The 17,462-nt window shown below is 47.3% G+C and overlaps 1 protein-coding gene across 1 annotated transcript; it reads right to left on the reverse strand.

Moving 5' to 3' along the window:
* Positions 1 to 9,588: 9,588 nt before the first annotated feature.
* On the reverse strand, positions 9,589 to 16,136 carry LOC149970157 (G protein-coupled receptor 4-like). The gene is made up of 3 exons (XM_090228571.1): positions 16,048 to 16,136; positions 15,035 to 15,088; positions 9,589 to 14,599 (listed from the first exon to the last, which is right to left on the reverse strand). The coding sequence occupies exons 1-3, from the start codon at positions 16,082 to 16,084 to the stop codon at positions 13,650 to 13,652; spliced, it is 1,041 nt and encodes a 346-aa protein (XP_090084697.1). The 5' UTR covers positions 16,085 to 16,136; the 3' UTR covers positions 9,589 to 13,649.
* Between the last annotated feature and the right edge of the window lie 1,326 nt (positions 16,137 to 17,462).

Genomic DNA, 17,462 nt, shown 5'->3' on the forward strand with positions numbered 1-17,462 from the left:
TCACTTTTTCAAAATTGTACTTTTGGATGTTGACTTGTGTTACATTTGCAATATGAAAAACCACGGTGGAGCGCACTCGCCACCTGTTGGATTTTTAAAGTGTTACACCTGGCATTTGCCATATGGCATTTGCAATCAACTTTGAACGAAACGACGCCGAATTGAGTGGTATTGGACACCGTGTATATGGTTTGTCCAGTGCCAATGACTTCCTATTCATTTTTGTCCATTTCAGGGGGTATTCCCTTACTTAATATATTACATCAATAAAATCAATTTAGCCTCAAATAAATAATGAAACATGTTCAATTTGGTTTAAATAATGTAAAAACAGAGTGTTGGAGAAGAAAGTAAAAGTGCAATATGTGCTATGTAAGAAAGCTAACGTTTCAGTTCCTTACTCAGAACATGAGAACATATGAAAGCTGGTGGTTCCTTTTAACATGAGTCTTCAATATTCCCAGGTAAGAAGTTTTAGGTTGTAGTTATTATAGGAATTATAGGACTATTTCCTTCTAAACCATTTCTATTTCATTAACCTTTGACTATTGGATGTTCTTATAGGCACTTTAGTATTGCCAGTGTAACAGTATAGCTTCCATCCCGCTCCTCCCTGGGCTCGAACCAGCAACACAACGACAATTAGCGTGTGCGCTATCCAGCTAGCCATTTCACTTCGGTTTAAGCCTATCAACTCATCTCGGGAGTTGATTGTCACGCCCTGACCATAGTTTACTTTGTATTTTCTATGTTTTGATTGGTCAGGGTGTGATCTGAGTGGGTATTCTATGTTTCATGTCTTGTTTGTCTATTTCTATGTTCAGCCTGATATGGTTCTCAGTCAGAGGCAGGTGTTCGTCATTGTCTCTGATTGGGAACCATATTTAGGTAGCCTGGGTTTCACTGTGTGTTTGTGGGTGATTGTTCCTGTCCTATGTGTCCCTGTGTTCACACTATATAGGCTGTTAGGGTTTCGTTACGTTTTGTTTTGTAGTATTGTATTGGAGATTCGTGTTTCGTATTATTAATAAACATGGATCGTAAACCACACGCTGCATTTTGGTCCGACTCTCCTTCGTATGAAGACGAAACTCATTACAGAATCACCCACCACCAACGGACCAAGCGGCGTGTCAACAGGCAGCAGCAGCAGCAAGAAGAGGAGTTACGTTGTAAGGATTTCTGGACATGGGAGGAAATCCTCGACGGGAGAGGACCCTGGGCTAAACCAGGGGAGTATAGCCGCACCAAGGTGCAGCCGAAGAAGGAACAGAGGCAGCAGGAGCAGCAGCAGCCGCAGTGGGAGAGAGCGTCATGGGAGTATGAATTAGATAATGGTTGACCATGGGCTCAACCGGGAGAATATCGCCGTCCCAAGGAAGAACTGGAGGCGGCGAAAGCTGAGAGGCGCAAATATGAGGAAGTAGCACGACGGAGCGGATGGAAGCCCGAGAGTAAGCCTCAAAAATTTCTTGGGGGGGGGCTAACAGGGAGTATGGCTACGCCAGGTCGCAGACCTGAGCCAACTCCCCCTGTTTATCGTGAGGAGCCAAGGAGGAGACCAGAACCGGTGTTGGAGGTAAGCGAAGCAGAGACTGTGAAGGAGTTAATGGGGAAATTGGAGGAGAGTGAAATGAGGGAGTTGCTGTGTTGGTGCTTTAAATATGATATTCGCCCGAAGGAGCGTGTCGGGGATTTATTGGCACCTGGGTCAGTGCTCTCTACTCGTCCTGAGGTGCGTGCTAGTCAGCTGGTGAAGACAGTGCCAGTCTCACGCACCAGGCCTCCTGTGTACCTCCCTAGCCTTGCATGTCCTGTGCCAACACCGCTCTCAAGATCTCCAGTACGCCTTCACGGTCTAACCCATCCTGTGCCACCTCCACACCCCAGCCCTCCGGTAGCAGCTCCCCGCACTAGGCTTCCTGTGCGTGTCCTCGGCCCAGTACCACCAGTGCCAGCACCACGCATCAGGCCTACAGTGCGCCTCGCCTGTTTAGCGCTGTCGGAGCCTTCCTCCTCTCCAGCGCTGTCGGAGTCTCTCACCTGTTCAGCGCTGCCAGAGCCTTCCTCCTCTTCAGCGCTGTTGGAGTCTCCCGCCTGTTTAGCGCTGTCAGAGCTTTCCGCCTCTACAGCGTTGCCGGAGTCTCCCGCCTGTTCGGAGCTGCCAGTCTGCATGGAGCTGCCAGTCTGCATGGAGCTGCAAGTTTGTATAGAGCTGCCAGTCAGCAAGGAGCTGCCAGTATGCATAGAGCTGCCAGTCTGCAAGGAGCTGCCAGTCTGCAAGGAGCCGCCAGAGCTGCCAGTCTGCAGGATGCTGCCAAAGCTGCCAGTCTGCAAGGAGCCGCCAGAGCTGCCAGTCTGCAAGGAGCCGCCGGAGCTGCCAGTTTGTAAGGAGCAGCCAGGGCCGCCAGTTAGCAGGGAGCAGCCAGGGCCGCCAGTTAGCAGGGAGCAGCCAGGGCCGCCAGTTAGCAGGGAGCAGCCAGGGCCGCCAGTCAGCATGGAGCAGCCAGGGCCGCCAGTCAGCATGGAGCAGCCAGAGCAGCCAGGGCCGCCAGTCAGCATGGAGCAGCCAGAGCAGCCAGGGCCGCCAGTCAGCATGGAGCAGCCAGAGCAGCCAGGGCCGCCAGTCAGCATGGAGCAGCCAGAGCTGCCAGTCAGCATGGAGCAGCCAGAGCAGCCAGTCTGTGTCGACCAGTCTCTTCCAGATCTGCCAGTCGTCCAGACTCTTCCAGATCTGCCCGTCGTCCAGACTCTTCCAGATCTGCCCGTCGTCCAGACTCTTCCAGATCTGCCAGTCGTCCAGACTCTTCCAGATCTGCCAGTCGTCCAGATTCTCCCAGATCTGCCAGTCGTCCAGATTCTCCCAGATCTGCCAGTCGACCAGATTCTCCCAGATCCGCCAGTCGACCAGATTCTCCCAGATCCGCCAGTCGACCAGATTCTCCCAGATCCGCCAGTCGACCAGATTCTCCCAGATCCGCCAGTCAACCAGATTCTTCCAGATCTGCTAGTCGACCAGGATCTGCTGAAACCGCCAGCCAGCCAGGTTCTGGTAGTTTCTACTACCTGCCTGGGCTTCCTCTCAGTGCTGAGCTTCTTCTCAGTGCTGAGCTTCCTCTCAGTGCTGAGCTACCCATCTGTCCCGAGTTACCTCTGTCCCGAGCTGTCCCTCTGTCCCATGTTATCATTGTGGTGGGTAACCTATTTAGGGACGTTTAGGAGGGGGATTAAAACTGTCATGGAGTGGGGTCCACGTCCAGCGCCAGAGCCGCCACCGCGGACAGATGCCCACCCAGACCCTCCCCTATAGGTTCAGGTTTTGCGGCCGGAGTCCGCACCTTGGGGGGGGGGGGGTACTGTCACGCCCTGACCATAGTTTACTTTGTATTTTCTATGTTTTGATTGGTCAGGGTGTGATCTGAGTGGGTATTCTATGTTTCATGTCTTGTTTGTCTATTTCTATGTTCAGCCTGATATGGTTCTCAGTCAGAGGCAGGTGTTCGTCATTGTCTCTGATTGGGAACCATATTTAGGTAGCCTGGGTTTCACTGTGTGTTTGTGGGTGATTGTTCCTGTCCTATGTGTCCCTGTGTTCACACTATATAGGCTGTTAGGGTTTCGTTACGTTTTGTTTTGTAGTATTGTATTGGAGATTCGTGTTTCGTATTATTAATAAACATGGATCGTAAACCACACGCTGCATTTTGGTCCGACTCTCCTTCGTATGAAGACGAAACTCATTACATTGATCACAAAGTCACAAACAGCGCAATGCTTGACGCACAAGGAAGAGCTGCTGGCAAAACACACGAAAGTGATGTTTGAATGAGTGTTTACGGGCCTGCCTCTGCCTACCACCGCTCAGTCAGATACTTAGATACTTGTACGCTTGTATGCTCAGTCAGATTATATGCAACGCAGGACACGCTAGATAATATCATCAACCATGTGTAGTTAACTAGTGATTATGATTGATTGTTTTTTATAAGATACGCTTAATGCTAGCTAGCAACTTATCTTGGTTTACTGCATTCACGTAACAGGCTCCACTCCACTCCTTGTGGAGTACAACGAGAGAGAGGCAGGTCGTTATTGCGTTGGACTAGTTAACTGTAAAATTGCAAGATTGAATTGAATTGCAAGATTGAATCCCCCGAGCTGACAAGGTGAAAATCTGTCATTCTGCCCCTGAACGAGGCAGTTAACCTGTTCCCAGGCCGTCATTGAAAATAAGAATGTGTTCTTAACTGACTTGTTAAATAAAGGTATAAAAAAAACATCTGCCCAAAAATACCGATTTCCGATTGTTATGAAAACTTGAAATCAGCCCTAATTAATCGGCCATTCCTATTAATCGGTCGACCTCTAATATGCATACACCTTTTTGGGTGAAGAAGCTGTTAGTTTTATATTCACAGACTTGATGTGCTGGAGTACAGGCAGCTACTTGAGAATAAAACAAACTTACTAGTGATATTCCACCAGACTTTTATAGGTCAGTCACAATGTCTAGGTCCGTCAGACTTAACACCAATATGTTGAGACAATGATGAAACGTGATAACAGTCCTCCACCACACACAAATGCAACAAATGAAATATTGTGCAAATACTTCAGAAAAATGACTTCCTTGTCACTAATGTTGAAATTGTGGGGTTACATACAGTGCCTGTCAAAAGTTTGGACACACCTACTCATTCAAGGGTTTTTCTTCATTTTTACTATTTTCTACATTGTAGAATAAATGGATGACATCAAAACTATGAAAGAACACATATAGAATCATGTAGTAACCAACTACATAAAAGTTGTAAATAAATATTTTATATTTGAGATTCTTCAAAGTAGCCACCCTTTGCCTTGATGACAGCTTTACACACTCTTGGCATTCTCTCAACCAGCTTCATGAGGTAGTCACCTGGAATGCATTTCAATTGACAGGTGTGCCTTGTTAAAAGTGAATTTGTGGAATTTATATCCTTCTTAATGCATTTGAATGCGTTTGAACCAATCAGTTGTGTTGTGACAAGGTAGAGGTGGTGTACAGACCTTACTGTGAAATGCTTCCTCACAAGCCCTTAACCAACCCTGGTAGAGGTGGTATACAGACCTTACTGTGAAATGCTTCCTCACAAGCCCTTAACCAACCCTGGTAGAGGTGGTATACAGACCTTACTGTGAAATGCTTCCTCACAAGCCCTTAACCAACCCTGGTAGAGGTGGTATACAGACCTTACAGTGAAATGCTTCCTCACAAGCCCTTAACCAACCCTGGTAGAGGTGGTATACAGACCTTACTGTGAAATGCTTCCTCACAAGCCCTTAACCAACCCTGGTAGAGGTGGTATACAGACCTTACAGTGAAATGCTTCCTCACAAGCCCTTAACCAACCCTGGTAGAGGTGGTATACAGACCTTACTGTGAAATGCTTCCTCACAAGCCCTTAACCAACCCTGGTAGAGGTGATATACAGACCTTACAGTGAAATGCTTCCTCACAAGCCCTTAACCAACCCTGGTAGAGGTGGTATACAGACCTTACAGTGAAATGCTTCCTCACAAGCCCTTAACCAACCCTGGTAGAGGTGGTATACAGACCTTACTGTGAAATGCTTCCTCACAAGCCCTTAACCAACCCTGGTAGAGGTGGTATACAGACCTTACAGTGAAATGCTTCCTCACAAGCCCTTAACCAACCCTGGTAGAGGTGGTATACAGACCTTACTGTGAAATGCTTCCTCACAAGCCCTTAACCAACACTGCAGTCAAGAAAATAGTGAAGCAAATATTTACTGAATAAAAGTTTAGAAAAGTAACACAATAATGAGGCAACATACAGGGGGTATAGGTACCGAGTCAATGTGTGGGGGTACAGGTACCGAGTCAATGTGTGGGGGTACAGGTACCGAGTCAATGTGTGGGGGTACAGGTACCGAGTTAATGTGTGGGGGTATAGGTACCGAGTCAATGTGTGGGGGTACAGGTACCGAGTCAATGTGTGGGGGTACAGGTACCGAGTCAATGTGTGGGGGTACAGGTACCGAGTCAATGTGCTGGGGTACAGGTACCGAGTCACATGCAGAAGTCTAAACTGTGCAAAGTAGAGTTCAGGAGGAAGTCATTGTGTCAAAGTCATCCATTCTGTTACCAACATGGGATTCTATTCAAGGTTGTTGTGAAAGGGGAGAAATCATGAGCAGAGAGCCTCCAACCCTGAATACCAGCCTCCTCCACTGTTTAAATGCCCAAACACACAGCCCATCAGGACACACGTCTCTTCGTCCGAAGAGGAGTAAGGATCGGACCAAGATGCGGCGTGGTAAGTGTTCATGACAAATTTTAATAAGAAAAGCCTGAACACTATGAAATACAAAACAATAAACGATAACATGAAATAAACCAAACCGAAACAGTCCCGTGTGGTGACAAACACTGACACAGGAAACAAACACCCACAAACCAACAGGGAAACCCAGGCTACCTAAGTATGATTCTCAATCAGAGACAACTAACGACACCTGCCTCTGATTGAGAACCATACTAGGCCGAAAACAGAAACCTAAACATACAAACACAAAACATAGACTGCCCACCCCAACTCACGCCATGACCATACTAAATAAAGACTAAACATAGACTGCCCACCCCAACTCACACCCTGACCATACTAAATAAAGACTAAACATAGACTGCCCACCCCAACTCACGCCATGACCAACACTAAATAAAGACTAAACATAGACTGCCCACCCCAACTCACACCCTGACCATACTAAATAAAGACTAAACATAGACTGCCCACCCCAACTCACGCCATGACCAACACTAAATAAAGACTAAACATAGACTGCCCACCCCAACTCACGCCATGACCAACACTAAATAAAGACTAAACATAGACTGCCCACCCCAACTCACACCCTGACCATACTAAATAAAGACAACATAGACTGCCCACCCCAACTCACACCCTGACCAACACTAAATAAAGACTAAACATAGACTGCCCACCCCAACTCACACCCTGACCATACTAAATAAAGACTAAACATAGACTGCCCACCCCAACTCACGCCCTGACCATACTAAATAAAGACTAAACATAGACTGCCCACCCCAACTCACACCCTGACCAACACTAAATAAAGACAACATAGACTGCCCACCCCAACTCACACCCTGACCAACACTAAATAAAGACAACATAGACTGCCCACCCCAACTCACGCCCTGACCATACTAAATAAAGACAACATAGACTGCCCACCCCAACTCACACCCTGACCATACTAAATAAAGACAACATAGACTGCCCACCCCAACTCACGCCCTGACCATACTAAATAAAGACAACATAGACTGCCCACCCCAACTCACACCCTGACCATACTAAATAAAGACGAAACATAGACTGCCCACCCCAACTCACGCCCTGACCAACACTAAATAAAGACAACATAGACTGCCCACCCCAACTCACACCCTGACCAACACTAAATAAAGACAACATAGACTGCCCACCCCAACTCACGTCCTGACCATACTAAATAAAGACAACATAGACTGCCCACCCCAACTCACACCCTGACCATACTAAATAAAGACTAAACATAGACTGCCCACCCCAACTCACGCCCTGACCATACTAAATAAAGACTAAACATAGACTGCCCACCCCAACTCACGCCCTGACCAACACTAAATAAAGACTAAACATAGACTGCCCACCCCAACTCACACCCTGACCATACTAAATAAAGACTAAACATAGACTGCCCACCCCAACTCACACCCTGACCAACACTAAATAAAGACAACATAGACTGCCCACCCCAACTCACGCCCTGACCATACTAAATAAAGACTAAACATAGACTGCCCACCCCAACTCACACCCTGACCATACTAAATAAAGACTAAACATAGACTGCCCACCCCAACTCACACCCTGACCAACACTAAATAAAGACAACATAGACTGCCCACCCCAACTCACACCCTGACCATACTAAATAAAGACTAAACATAGACTGCCCACCCCAACTCACACCCTGACCAACACTAAATAAAGACAACATAGACTGCCCACCCCAACTCACACCCTGACCAACACCAAATAAAGACAACATAGACTGCCCACCCCAACTCACACCCTGACCATACTAAATAAAGACTAAACATAGACTGCCCACCCCAACTCACACCCTGACCAACACTAAATAAAGACTAAACATAGACTGCCCATCCCAACTCACACCCTGACCATACTAAATAAAGACTAAACATAGACTGCCCACCCCAACTCACGCCCTGACCAACACTAAATAAAGACAACATAGACTGCCCACCCCAACTCACACCCTGACCAACACTAAATAAAGACAAAACATAGACTGCCCACCCCAACTCACACCCTGACCAACACTAAATAAAGACAACATAGACTGCCCACCCCAACTCACACCCTGACCATACTAAATAAAGACTAAACATAGACTGCCCACCCCAACTCACACCCTGACCAACACTAAATAAAGACTAAACATAGACTGCCCACCCCAACTCACACCCTGACCATACTAAATAAAGACTAAACATAGACTGCCCACCCCAACTCACACCCTGACCATACTAAATAAAGACTAAACATAGACTGCCCACCCCAACTCACACCCTGACCAACACTAAATAAAGACAAAGGAAAATAAAGGTCAGAACGTGACGACTGCCTGCTGACCCCTTTGAGTCCTTCAACCCGTCTCTATTGATCAGACTGAGTCCTTCAGGTAAACCCATCTCTATTGATCAGACTGAGTCCTTCAGGTAAACCCATCTCTATTGATCAGACTGAGTCCTTCAGGTAAACCCATCTCTATTGATCAGACTGAATCCTTCAGGTAAACCCGTCTCTATTGATCAGACTTCTCTTACTGTTATATATAGTTATTACAACTATTCACAAATAACAAGACATTTCCACTGTACAATTTCTAATGCCAGAGAAAATCATTTGTTTTCACTTAGGCTCTCTTTCAGGATGTTAGGTCTTCGTGTGTAGGCACCTTGATCTCCCTGTTCCTGTGCGTTCTCCTGATCTCCCTGTTCCTGTGCGTTCTCCTGATCTCCCTGTTCATGTGCGGTCTCCTGATCTCCCTTTTCCTGTGCGGTCTCCTGATCTCCCTGTTCCTGTGCGTTCTCCTGATCTCCCTGTTCCTGTGCGTTCTCCTGATCTCCCTGTTCCTGTGCGTTCTCCTGATCTCCCTGTTCCTGTGCGTTCTCCTGATCTCCCTGTTCCTGTGCGTTCTCCTGATCTCCCTGTTCCTGTGCGTTCTCCTGATCTCCCTGTTCGTTCTCCTGGAACCCGTTGAGGGGTCTCTCACGCAGCCCTGTCAGCCCATCAACCAGACTGTGTCTCTGGAGAAGGAAGGCTGCCCAACATGCCTAGTCATTCAAACCCCTATCTGCCCTGGCCACTGCGTCACCAAGGTACAATGAACAAACTGGCTCTAACTCTGACCACTTTCAGTGTCCTCTTTTTTTAAAGGGACTCCGGGAGAGAATGGGAACAAAAGAGGAGAAAGAGTGATCTCAAATATCCACATTATCAGTTTATTGAAGGAAACAAGTCCATATTTTTCTGAAAAGCTGCAATACAAGCCCAACACAGATAGCGCAATGCAGAATAGGGCTGTGTACAATACAGTATGTCATGTATTTTATATAAAAAAGCAAGGCATGTACTCTTCACATTTTAACTACAACAATAAAACAATACATTTTTTAACCCCCTTTTTCCTCCCCAATTTCGTGCTATCCAATTGCGATCTTGTCTCATTGCCTCCCCCGAGCCCGTTGGGGAGTTGCAGCTAAGGTTGCATCCTCCGAAACATGACCAGCCAAACCGCACACCTTAACACCCGCACGCTTAACCCGGAAGCCAGCTGCACCAACGTGTCGGAGGAAACACCGTCCACTGGCAACCGAAGTCAGCCTGCAGGCGCCCGGGCCGCCACAAGGAGTCGCTAGAGCGCGATGAGCCAAGTAAATCCCCCCCTGGCCAAACCCTCCCCTAACCCGGACAATGCTGGGAAAATTGTGTGCCGGTAACTTGGGACTCCCGGTCGCGGCCGGTTATGGCACAGCCTGGAATCAAACCCGGGTCTGTAGTGACGCCTTAGACCACTGCGCCACTCGGGAGGCCCGTAAAGGTATAATTTTAACAAAGAAGAGAACACTGTTAAAGCTTCGTTTCGATCCGATAATTTGAACAAGGAGTTGATAGGAGTTATACATAGTGAATCGTACAGATACAGTCCATTAGTGGTTAGAGTGTAGAGGCGGCAGGGTAGCCTAGTGGTTAGAGTTGATAGGAGTTATACATAGTGAATCGTACAGATACAGTCCATTAGTGGTTAGAGTGTAGAGGAGGCAGGGTAGCCTAGTGGTTAGAGTGTAGAGGCGGCAGGGTAGTCTAGTGGTTATAGTGTAGAGGAGGCAGGGTAGCCTAGTGGTTAGAGTTGATAGGAGTTATACATAGTGAATCGTACAGATACAGTCCATTAGTGGTTAGAGTGTAGAGGAGGCAGGGTAGCCTAGTGGTTATAGTGTAGAGGAGGCTGGGTAGCCTAGTGGTTAGAGTGTAGAGGCGGCAGGGTAGCCTAGTGGTTAGAGTTGATAGGAGTTATACATAGTGAATCGTACAGATACAGTCCATTAGTGGTTAGAGTGTAGAGGCGGCAGGGTAGCCTAGTGGTTATAGTGTAGAGGAGGCTGGGTAGCCTAGTGGTTAGAGTGTAGAGGCGGCAGGGTAGCCTAGTGGTTAGAGTGTAGAGGAGGCAGGGTAGCCTAGTGGTTAGAGTGTAGAGGTGGCAGGGTAGCCTAGTGGTTAGAGTGTAGAGGAGGCAGGGTAGCCTAGTGGTTAGAGTGTAGAGGAGGCAGGGTAGCCTAGTGGTTAGAGTGTAGAGGAGGCAGGGTATCCTAGTGGTTAGAGTGTAGAGGAGGCAGGGTAGCCTAGTGGTTAGAGTGTAGAGGCGGCAGGGTAGCCTAGTGGTTAGAGTGTAGAGGAGGCAGGGTAGCCTAGTGGTTAGAGTGTAGAGGAGGCAGGGTAGCCTAGTGGTTAGAGTGTAGAGGAGGCAGGGTAGCCTAGTGGTTAGAGTTGATAGGAGTTATACATAGTGAATCGTACAGATACAGTCCATTAGTGGTTAGAGTGTAGAGGCGGCAGGGTAGCCTAGTGGTTATAGTGTAGAGGAGGCTGGGTAGCCTAGTGGTTAGAGTGTAGAGGCGGCAGGGTAGCCTAGTGGTTAGAGTTGATAGGAGTTATACATAGTGAATCGTACAGATACAGTCCATTACCCTAGTGGTTAGAGTGTAGAGGAGGCAGGGTAGCCTAGTGGTTAGAGTGTAGAGGAGGCAGGGTAGCCTAGTGGTTAGAGTGTAGAGGAGGCAGGGTAGCCTAGTGGTTAGAGTGTAGAGGAGGCAGGGTAGCCTAGTGGTTAGAGTGTAGAGGCGGCAGGGTAGCCTAGTGGTTAGAGTGTAGAGGAGGCAGGGTAGCCTAGTGGTTAGAGTTGATAGGAGTTATACATAGTGAATCGTACAGATACAGTCCATTACCCTAGTGGTTAGAGTGTAGAGGAGGCAGGGTAGCCTAGTGGTTAGAGTGTAGAGGAGGCAGGGTAGCCTAGTGGTTAGAGTTGATAGGAGTTATACATAGTGAATCGTACAGATACAGTCCATTACCCTAGTGGTTAGAGTGTAGAGGAGGCAGGGTAGCCTAGTGGTTAGAGTGTAGAGGAGGCAGGGTAGCCTAGTGGTTATAGTGTAGAGGAGGCAGGTAGCCTAGTGGTTAGAGTGTAGAGGAGGCAGGGCAGCCTAGTGGTTATAGTGTAGAGGAGGCAGGGTAGCCTAGTGGTTAGAGTGTAGAGGGGGCAGGGTAGCCTAGTGGTTAGAGTGTAGGGGCGGCAGGGCAGCCTAGTGGTTAGAGTGTAGAGGCGGCAGGGTAGCCTAGTGGTTATAGTGTAGAGGAGGCAGGGTAGCCTAGTGGTTAGAGTGTAGAGGAGGCAGGGTAGCCTAGTGGTTAGAGTGTAGAGGTGGCAGGTAGCCTAGTGGTTAGAGTGTAGAGGAGGCAGGGTAGCCTAGTGGTTATAGTGTAGAGGAGGCAGGGTAGCCTAGTGGTTAGAGTGTAGAGGAGGCAGGGTAGCCTAGTGGTTAGAGTGTAGAGGTGGCAGGTAGCCTAGTGGTTAGAGTGTAGAGGAGGCAGGGTAGCCTAGTGGTTAGAGTGTAGAGGCGGCAGGGTAGCCTAGTGGTTATAGTGTAGAGGAGGCAGGGTAGCCTAGTGGTTAGAGTGTAGAGGAGGCAGGGTAGCCTAGTGGTTAGAGTGTAGAGGTGGCAGGTAGCCTAGTGGTTAGAGTGTAGAGGAGGCAGGGTAGCCTAGTGGTTAGAGTGTAGAGGGGGCAGGGTAGCCTAGTTGTTAGAGTGTAGAGGGGGCAGGGTAGCCTAGTGGTTAGAGTGTAGAGGAGGCAGGGTACCCTAGTGGTTAGAGTGTAGAGGGGGCAGGGTAGCCTAGTGGTTAGAGTGTAGAGGAGGCAGGGTAGCCTAGTGGTTAGAGTGTAGAGGAGGCAGGGTAGCCTAGTGGTTAGAGTGTAGAGGAGGCAGGGTAGCCTAGTGGTTAGAGTGTAGAGGGGGCAGGGTAGCCTAGTGGTTAGAGTGTAGAGGAGGCAGGGTAGCCTAGTGGTTAGAGTGTAGAGGAGGCAGGGTACCCTAGTGGTTAGAGTGTAGAGGAGGCAGGGTACCCTAGTGGTTAGAGTGTAGAGGGGGCAGGGTAGCCTAGTGGTTAGAGTGTAGAGGGGGCAGGGTAGCCTAGTTGTTAGAGTGTAGAGGGGGCAGGGTAGCCTAGTGGTTAGAGTGTAGAGGAGGCAGGGTACCCTAGTGGTTAGAGTGTAGAGGGGGCAGGGTAGCCTAGTGGTTAGAGTGTAGAGGAGGCAGGGTAGCCTAGTGGTTAGAGTGTAGAGGAGGCAGGGTAGCCTAGTGGTTAGAGTGTAGAGGAGGCAGGGTAGCCTAGTGGTTAGAGTTGATAGGAGTTATACATAGTGAATCGTACAGATACAGTCCATTACCCTAGTGGTTAGAGTGTAGAGGAGGCAGGGTAGCCTAGTGGTTAGAGTGTAGAGGAGGCAGGGTAGCCTAGTGGTTAGAGTGTAGAGGAGGCAGGGTAGCCTAGTGGTTAGAGTGTAGAGGCGGCAGGGTAGCCTAGTGGTTAGAGTGTAGAGGAGGCAGGGTAGCCTAGTGGTTAGAGTGTAGAGGGGGCAGGGTAGCCTAGTGGTTAGAGTGTAGAGGAGGCAGGGTAGCCTAGTGGTTAGAGTGTAGAGGAGGCAGGGTAGCCTAGTGGTTAGAGTGTAGAGGAGGCAGGGTAGCCTAGTGGTTAGAGTGTAGAGGAGGCAGGGTAGCCTAGTGGTTAGAGTGTAGAGGAGGCAGGGTAGCCTAGTGGTTAGAGTGTAGAGGCGGCAGGGTACCCTAGTGGTTAGAGTGTAGAGGAGGCAGGGTAGCCTAGTGGTTATAGTGTAGAGGAGGCAGGGTAGCCTAGTGGTTAGAGTTGATAGGAGTTATACATAGTGAATCGTACAGATACAGTCCATTACCCTGCATCTGTCCTACCTGGAGCCTTCTACTACACTATCAGTCATGGTCATGGTGTTGGTGACCTGACTCTGCTCCTCGTCACCCATGAGCTTGCCGAAGCAGGGGAAGGCCAGAGTGTCCTTAGCTCCCTTTCTCATGAACACATAGAGTAGGGGATCCACAAGGGGGCTGAATCTCTCAAAGAGGGTCCCGATCTTTACATTTTCTCGGCCTGTTACCCCTGATATCAGATATTGTATGATGAGGGGTAGGAACAGGACTGTGTAATTGCCCAGCACAAGGGCCAGGGTACCAATAATCCGTCTCTGTTCGACAGCTGGCACAGAGATGGAGACGGACAGAGCTTTCAACGTGCCCACGAGGAAGAATACGAGCAACGGAAAGGGTATGAGGAGGTTAACTGCAAACAGAATCAGTTTCCTCTCGAGAGTCGGTGTGAGGTAGAACATGCAGATTTGGATGAAAGGGATAACCCAGATAAAGGAGGACATTATGAGTGAGTATTTGATGTTACGACGAAAACGGTACCAGAGAGGAAATGCAATCACAAGATATCTCTCCAGAGCAACACATACCATGAAACTAATGCTCGCACTGATACCGAAGAAATCAATAAAAAGTACAATCGTTTTCCAGGTACCAGACGGGTTGAACGGCCTCGTGCAGATCTGAACGAGATCTGCAATAAGAAGGTTGATAACGTAGACCGGAGCGATGTGATCAGCTCGGATCAGGAAGTACATGGCATAAATGGACAGACAGATCAGAGGAAAGCCGATGGAGAACGTTGTCCACTGTACGACGGTTTCAACGATGCTCCAAGTGGACGGGACGTCGTCCGTGACATTGTAGAGGTTTTCTCCAGCCATCCTTGGTGGTGCTTGTTGTTGCAGGAACTGGTTGATGGCAGGGTTCTTCAGATTCCCGAGTTCAAGTTCCTTAATATTTTCCTGTTGTGCTCCTACACTCAGAGGAAACAAAGTGAAATAGCTGCTGTTTTACTCTATAACATCTAAGATCCCAGTCATGATTCTTTAAAACAGGTCTAGTTTTGAGCTCAATGATGCATATTTACTCTAAATCTAAAAGCATTTCCCTTCTAAAGAAACAGGAAGTATGCTCAATATACTTCTACGTTCTGCGTATTTTTAGTAAACCTGAACATGTAACACAAAATAGAGCTGTCAAAGTGCCTATAGACATGAACCTTCTCACATTGTGTAAATGTTAGGATACCTTAAAACGTCTCTTCTTTATGCAATGAACTAATCAATTGAGCCGTTACTACGTGTTTTAATGAATATCATATAATAGAAAAACTAAGTCATCACGTGAAGCACAAGATCAGTTGAAATAGCCATTTAGCAACCATGTGGAATCTACAGTATTGTCTTACCTGGTGGGTCAATTAGATTAACTGGCGTTCGTCTTGTAGCGCCTATCAAATCAACTAATTATCAGGAAGTGGAAATGCAAGTTAGAAACGTGCCATTCTTTTTTACAGCACAGATACAGATACAGCACAGATACTCACAGATACTCACAGATACTCACAGATACAGATACAGCACAGATACTCACAGATACAGATACAGCACAGATACTCACAGATACAGCACAGATACTCTCAGATACTCACAGATACAGCACAGATACTCACAGATACTCACAGATACAGATACAGCACAGATACTCACAGATACTCACAGATACAGATACTCACAGATACAGCACAGATACTCTCAGATACTCACAGATACAGATACAGCACAGATACTCACAGATACAGCACAGATACTCTCAGATACTCACAGATACTCATAGATACTCACAGATACAGCACAGATACTCACAGATACAGCACAGATACTCACAGATACAGCACAGATACTCACAGATACAGCACAGATACTCACAGATACAGATACAGCACAGATACTCACAGATACAGCACATATACTCACAGATACAGATACAGCACAGATACTCACAGATACTCACAGATACAGCACAGATACTCACAGATACTCACAGATACAGCACAATTACTCACAGATACAGCACAGATACTCACTGATACTCACAGATACTCACAGATACAGATACAGCACAGATACTCACAGATACTTACATATACTCACAGATACAGCACAGATACTCACAGATACTCACAGATACAGCACAGATACTCACAGATACAGCACAGATACAGATACAGCACAGATACTCACAGATACAGCACAGATACTCACTGATACTCACAGATACTCACAGATACAGATACAGCACAGATACTCACAGATACTTACATATACTCACAGATACAGCACAGATACTCACAGATACTCACAGATACAGCACAGATACTCACAGATACAGCACAGATACAGATACAGCACAGATACTCACAGATACTCACGGTGCACACCCAGTGACAATACAGCATGTGCGTCTGAGCCTTAAATACTGTGAGACAGGAAGTCCACCACTCCAGGATGTCAAAAGTCATTGCACAATATGTGTTACTGTAGCATTTGTCAGTCTTCGATAGCTGATTGGTCAGGGAGATCATGTGACATTACTACCAGTGGTTAAAAGATCCCGGACCTAATCCATTCCACACTAAGTTTCTACTTCGATGTATTTCAGAATGACAACAGGAATGTGACATCTGACCTGTAACATAATACACTTCATGCACACATCTTATAATATGCATTAGAGGTCGCTTTCAGCTTCCTGTGTGAACCGGAAGTGCCTTAAAATGACGTCATAGGTGCCGTTTCAAAGGGTTAAAAAGGTCAGATCTTTTCAAAACTTAATATGTGTGATTAGGCAACCCCCATGAACTGTAAGTCAGTCATTTCTCCCAACAGATGTCTAAGAAAAGCTCTCTCACACACACACACACACACACACACACACACACACACACACACACACACACACACACACACACACACAGCAAGGATGGAGTGACAAAGTGCGGTGCTTAAAGACACACAGAGCCTGCAATGGCATTTCCATAATCTCTAGGCTGTGCCGAGTTCAACGAGATGCCCCGCTTGACCGTAGCTCGCTCTGAGTGCAGCGACCGTGAAAAAACGTAGGCCCAAAATGAAGCCTGGCCCTAAATGTAATTTGCTTTTGGGTGACAGTGAGAGAACCGTTAGGGTGAGAAGCACAATTCGACCTCAGGTACGTTCCTGAGGTCCTCCCGATCCGTGCAAGCCTAACCTTGACCGTGTGGCATTAACCCTTAACAGTAAAACAGGGTTTTTTTGGTCTCACAGATTACAATGACTTCTCTCCCCATAGGAATACATTGCCTGCTCCTCTAAAGTCAACCTGAAGCCTATGTAGGTTATGAATGCCTTATGAACCTGTCTTCAATGACAGTCCATCAAGCCACTATGAGGTCTACCTGTGTCGATTCTAAGCTTCCTGTAGCAACCGGAAGTGGTTAAAATCACCCTAAACGTGTATATCCATACCCTGCCTGCAGTTTGACAGACATAGTGCATTCAACCCTGTGTAAATCAGTTCTTAACTTAAAGACTTAAAACTCAGGATTCTGTAAAGGCATACCCCAATGAGGATATGTGTTGACTTATAGCTTCCTGTGCCAACCCAAAGTGCCATAATCGGTATCACAGGGGCTGTTTCGAAGGGTTAAAAAAGTCAGATCTGTCCAAAACTTCATATGTTCATATGTGTGATTAGGCAACCCCCATGAACTGTAAATCAGTCATTTTTTCCCATAAAATTTCAAAGGAAAACTCAATCACACACACACACAGCTTGGAAGGAGGGACACATTGGGG

Source organism: Oncorhynchus mykiss, unplaced genomic scaffold, assembly GCF_057628025.1.
Source record: "Oncorhynchus mykiss isolate SJ-2025 unplaced genomic scaffold, ASM5762802v1 scaffold93, whole genome shotgun sequence".
In the NCBI taxonomy this organism is placed as follows: Eukaryota; Metazoa; Chordata; class Actinopteri; order Salmoniformes; family Salmonidae; genus Oncorhynchus; species Oncorhynchus mykiss.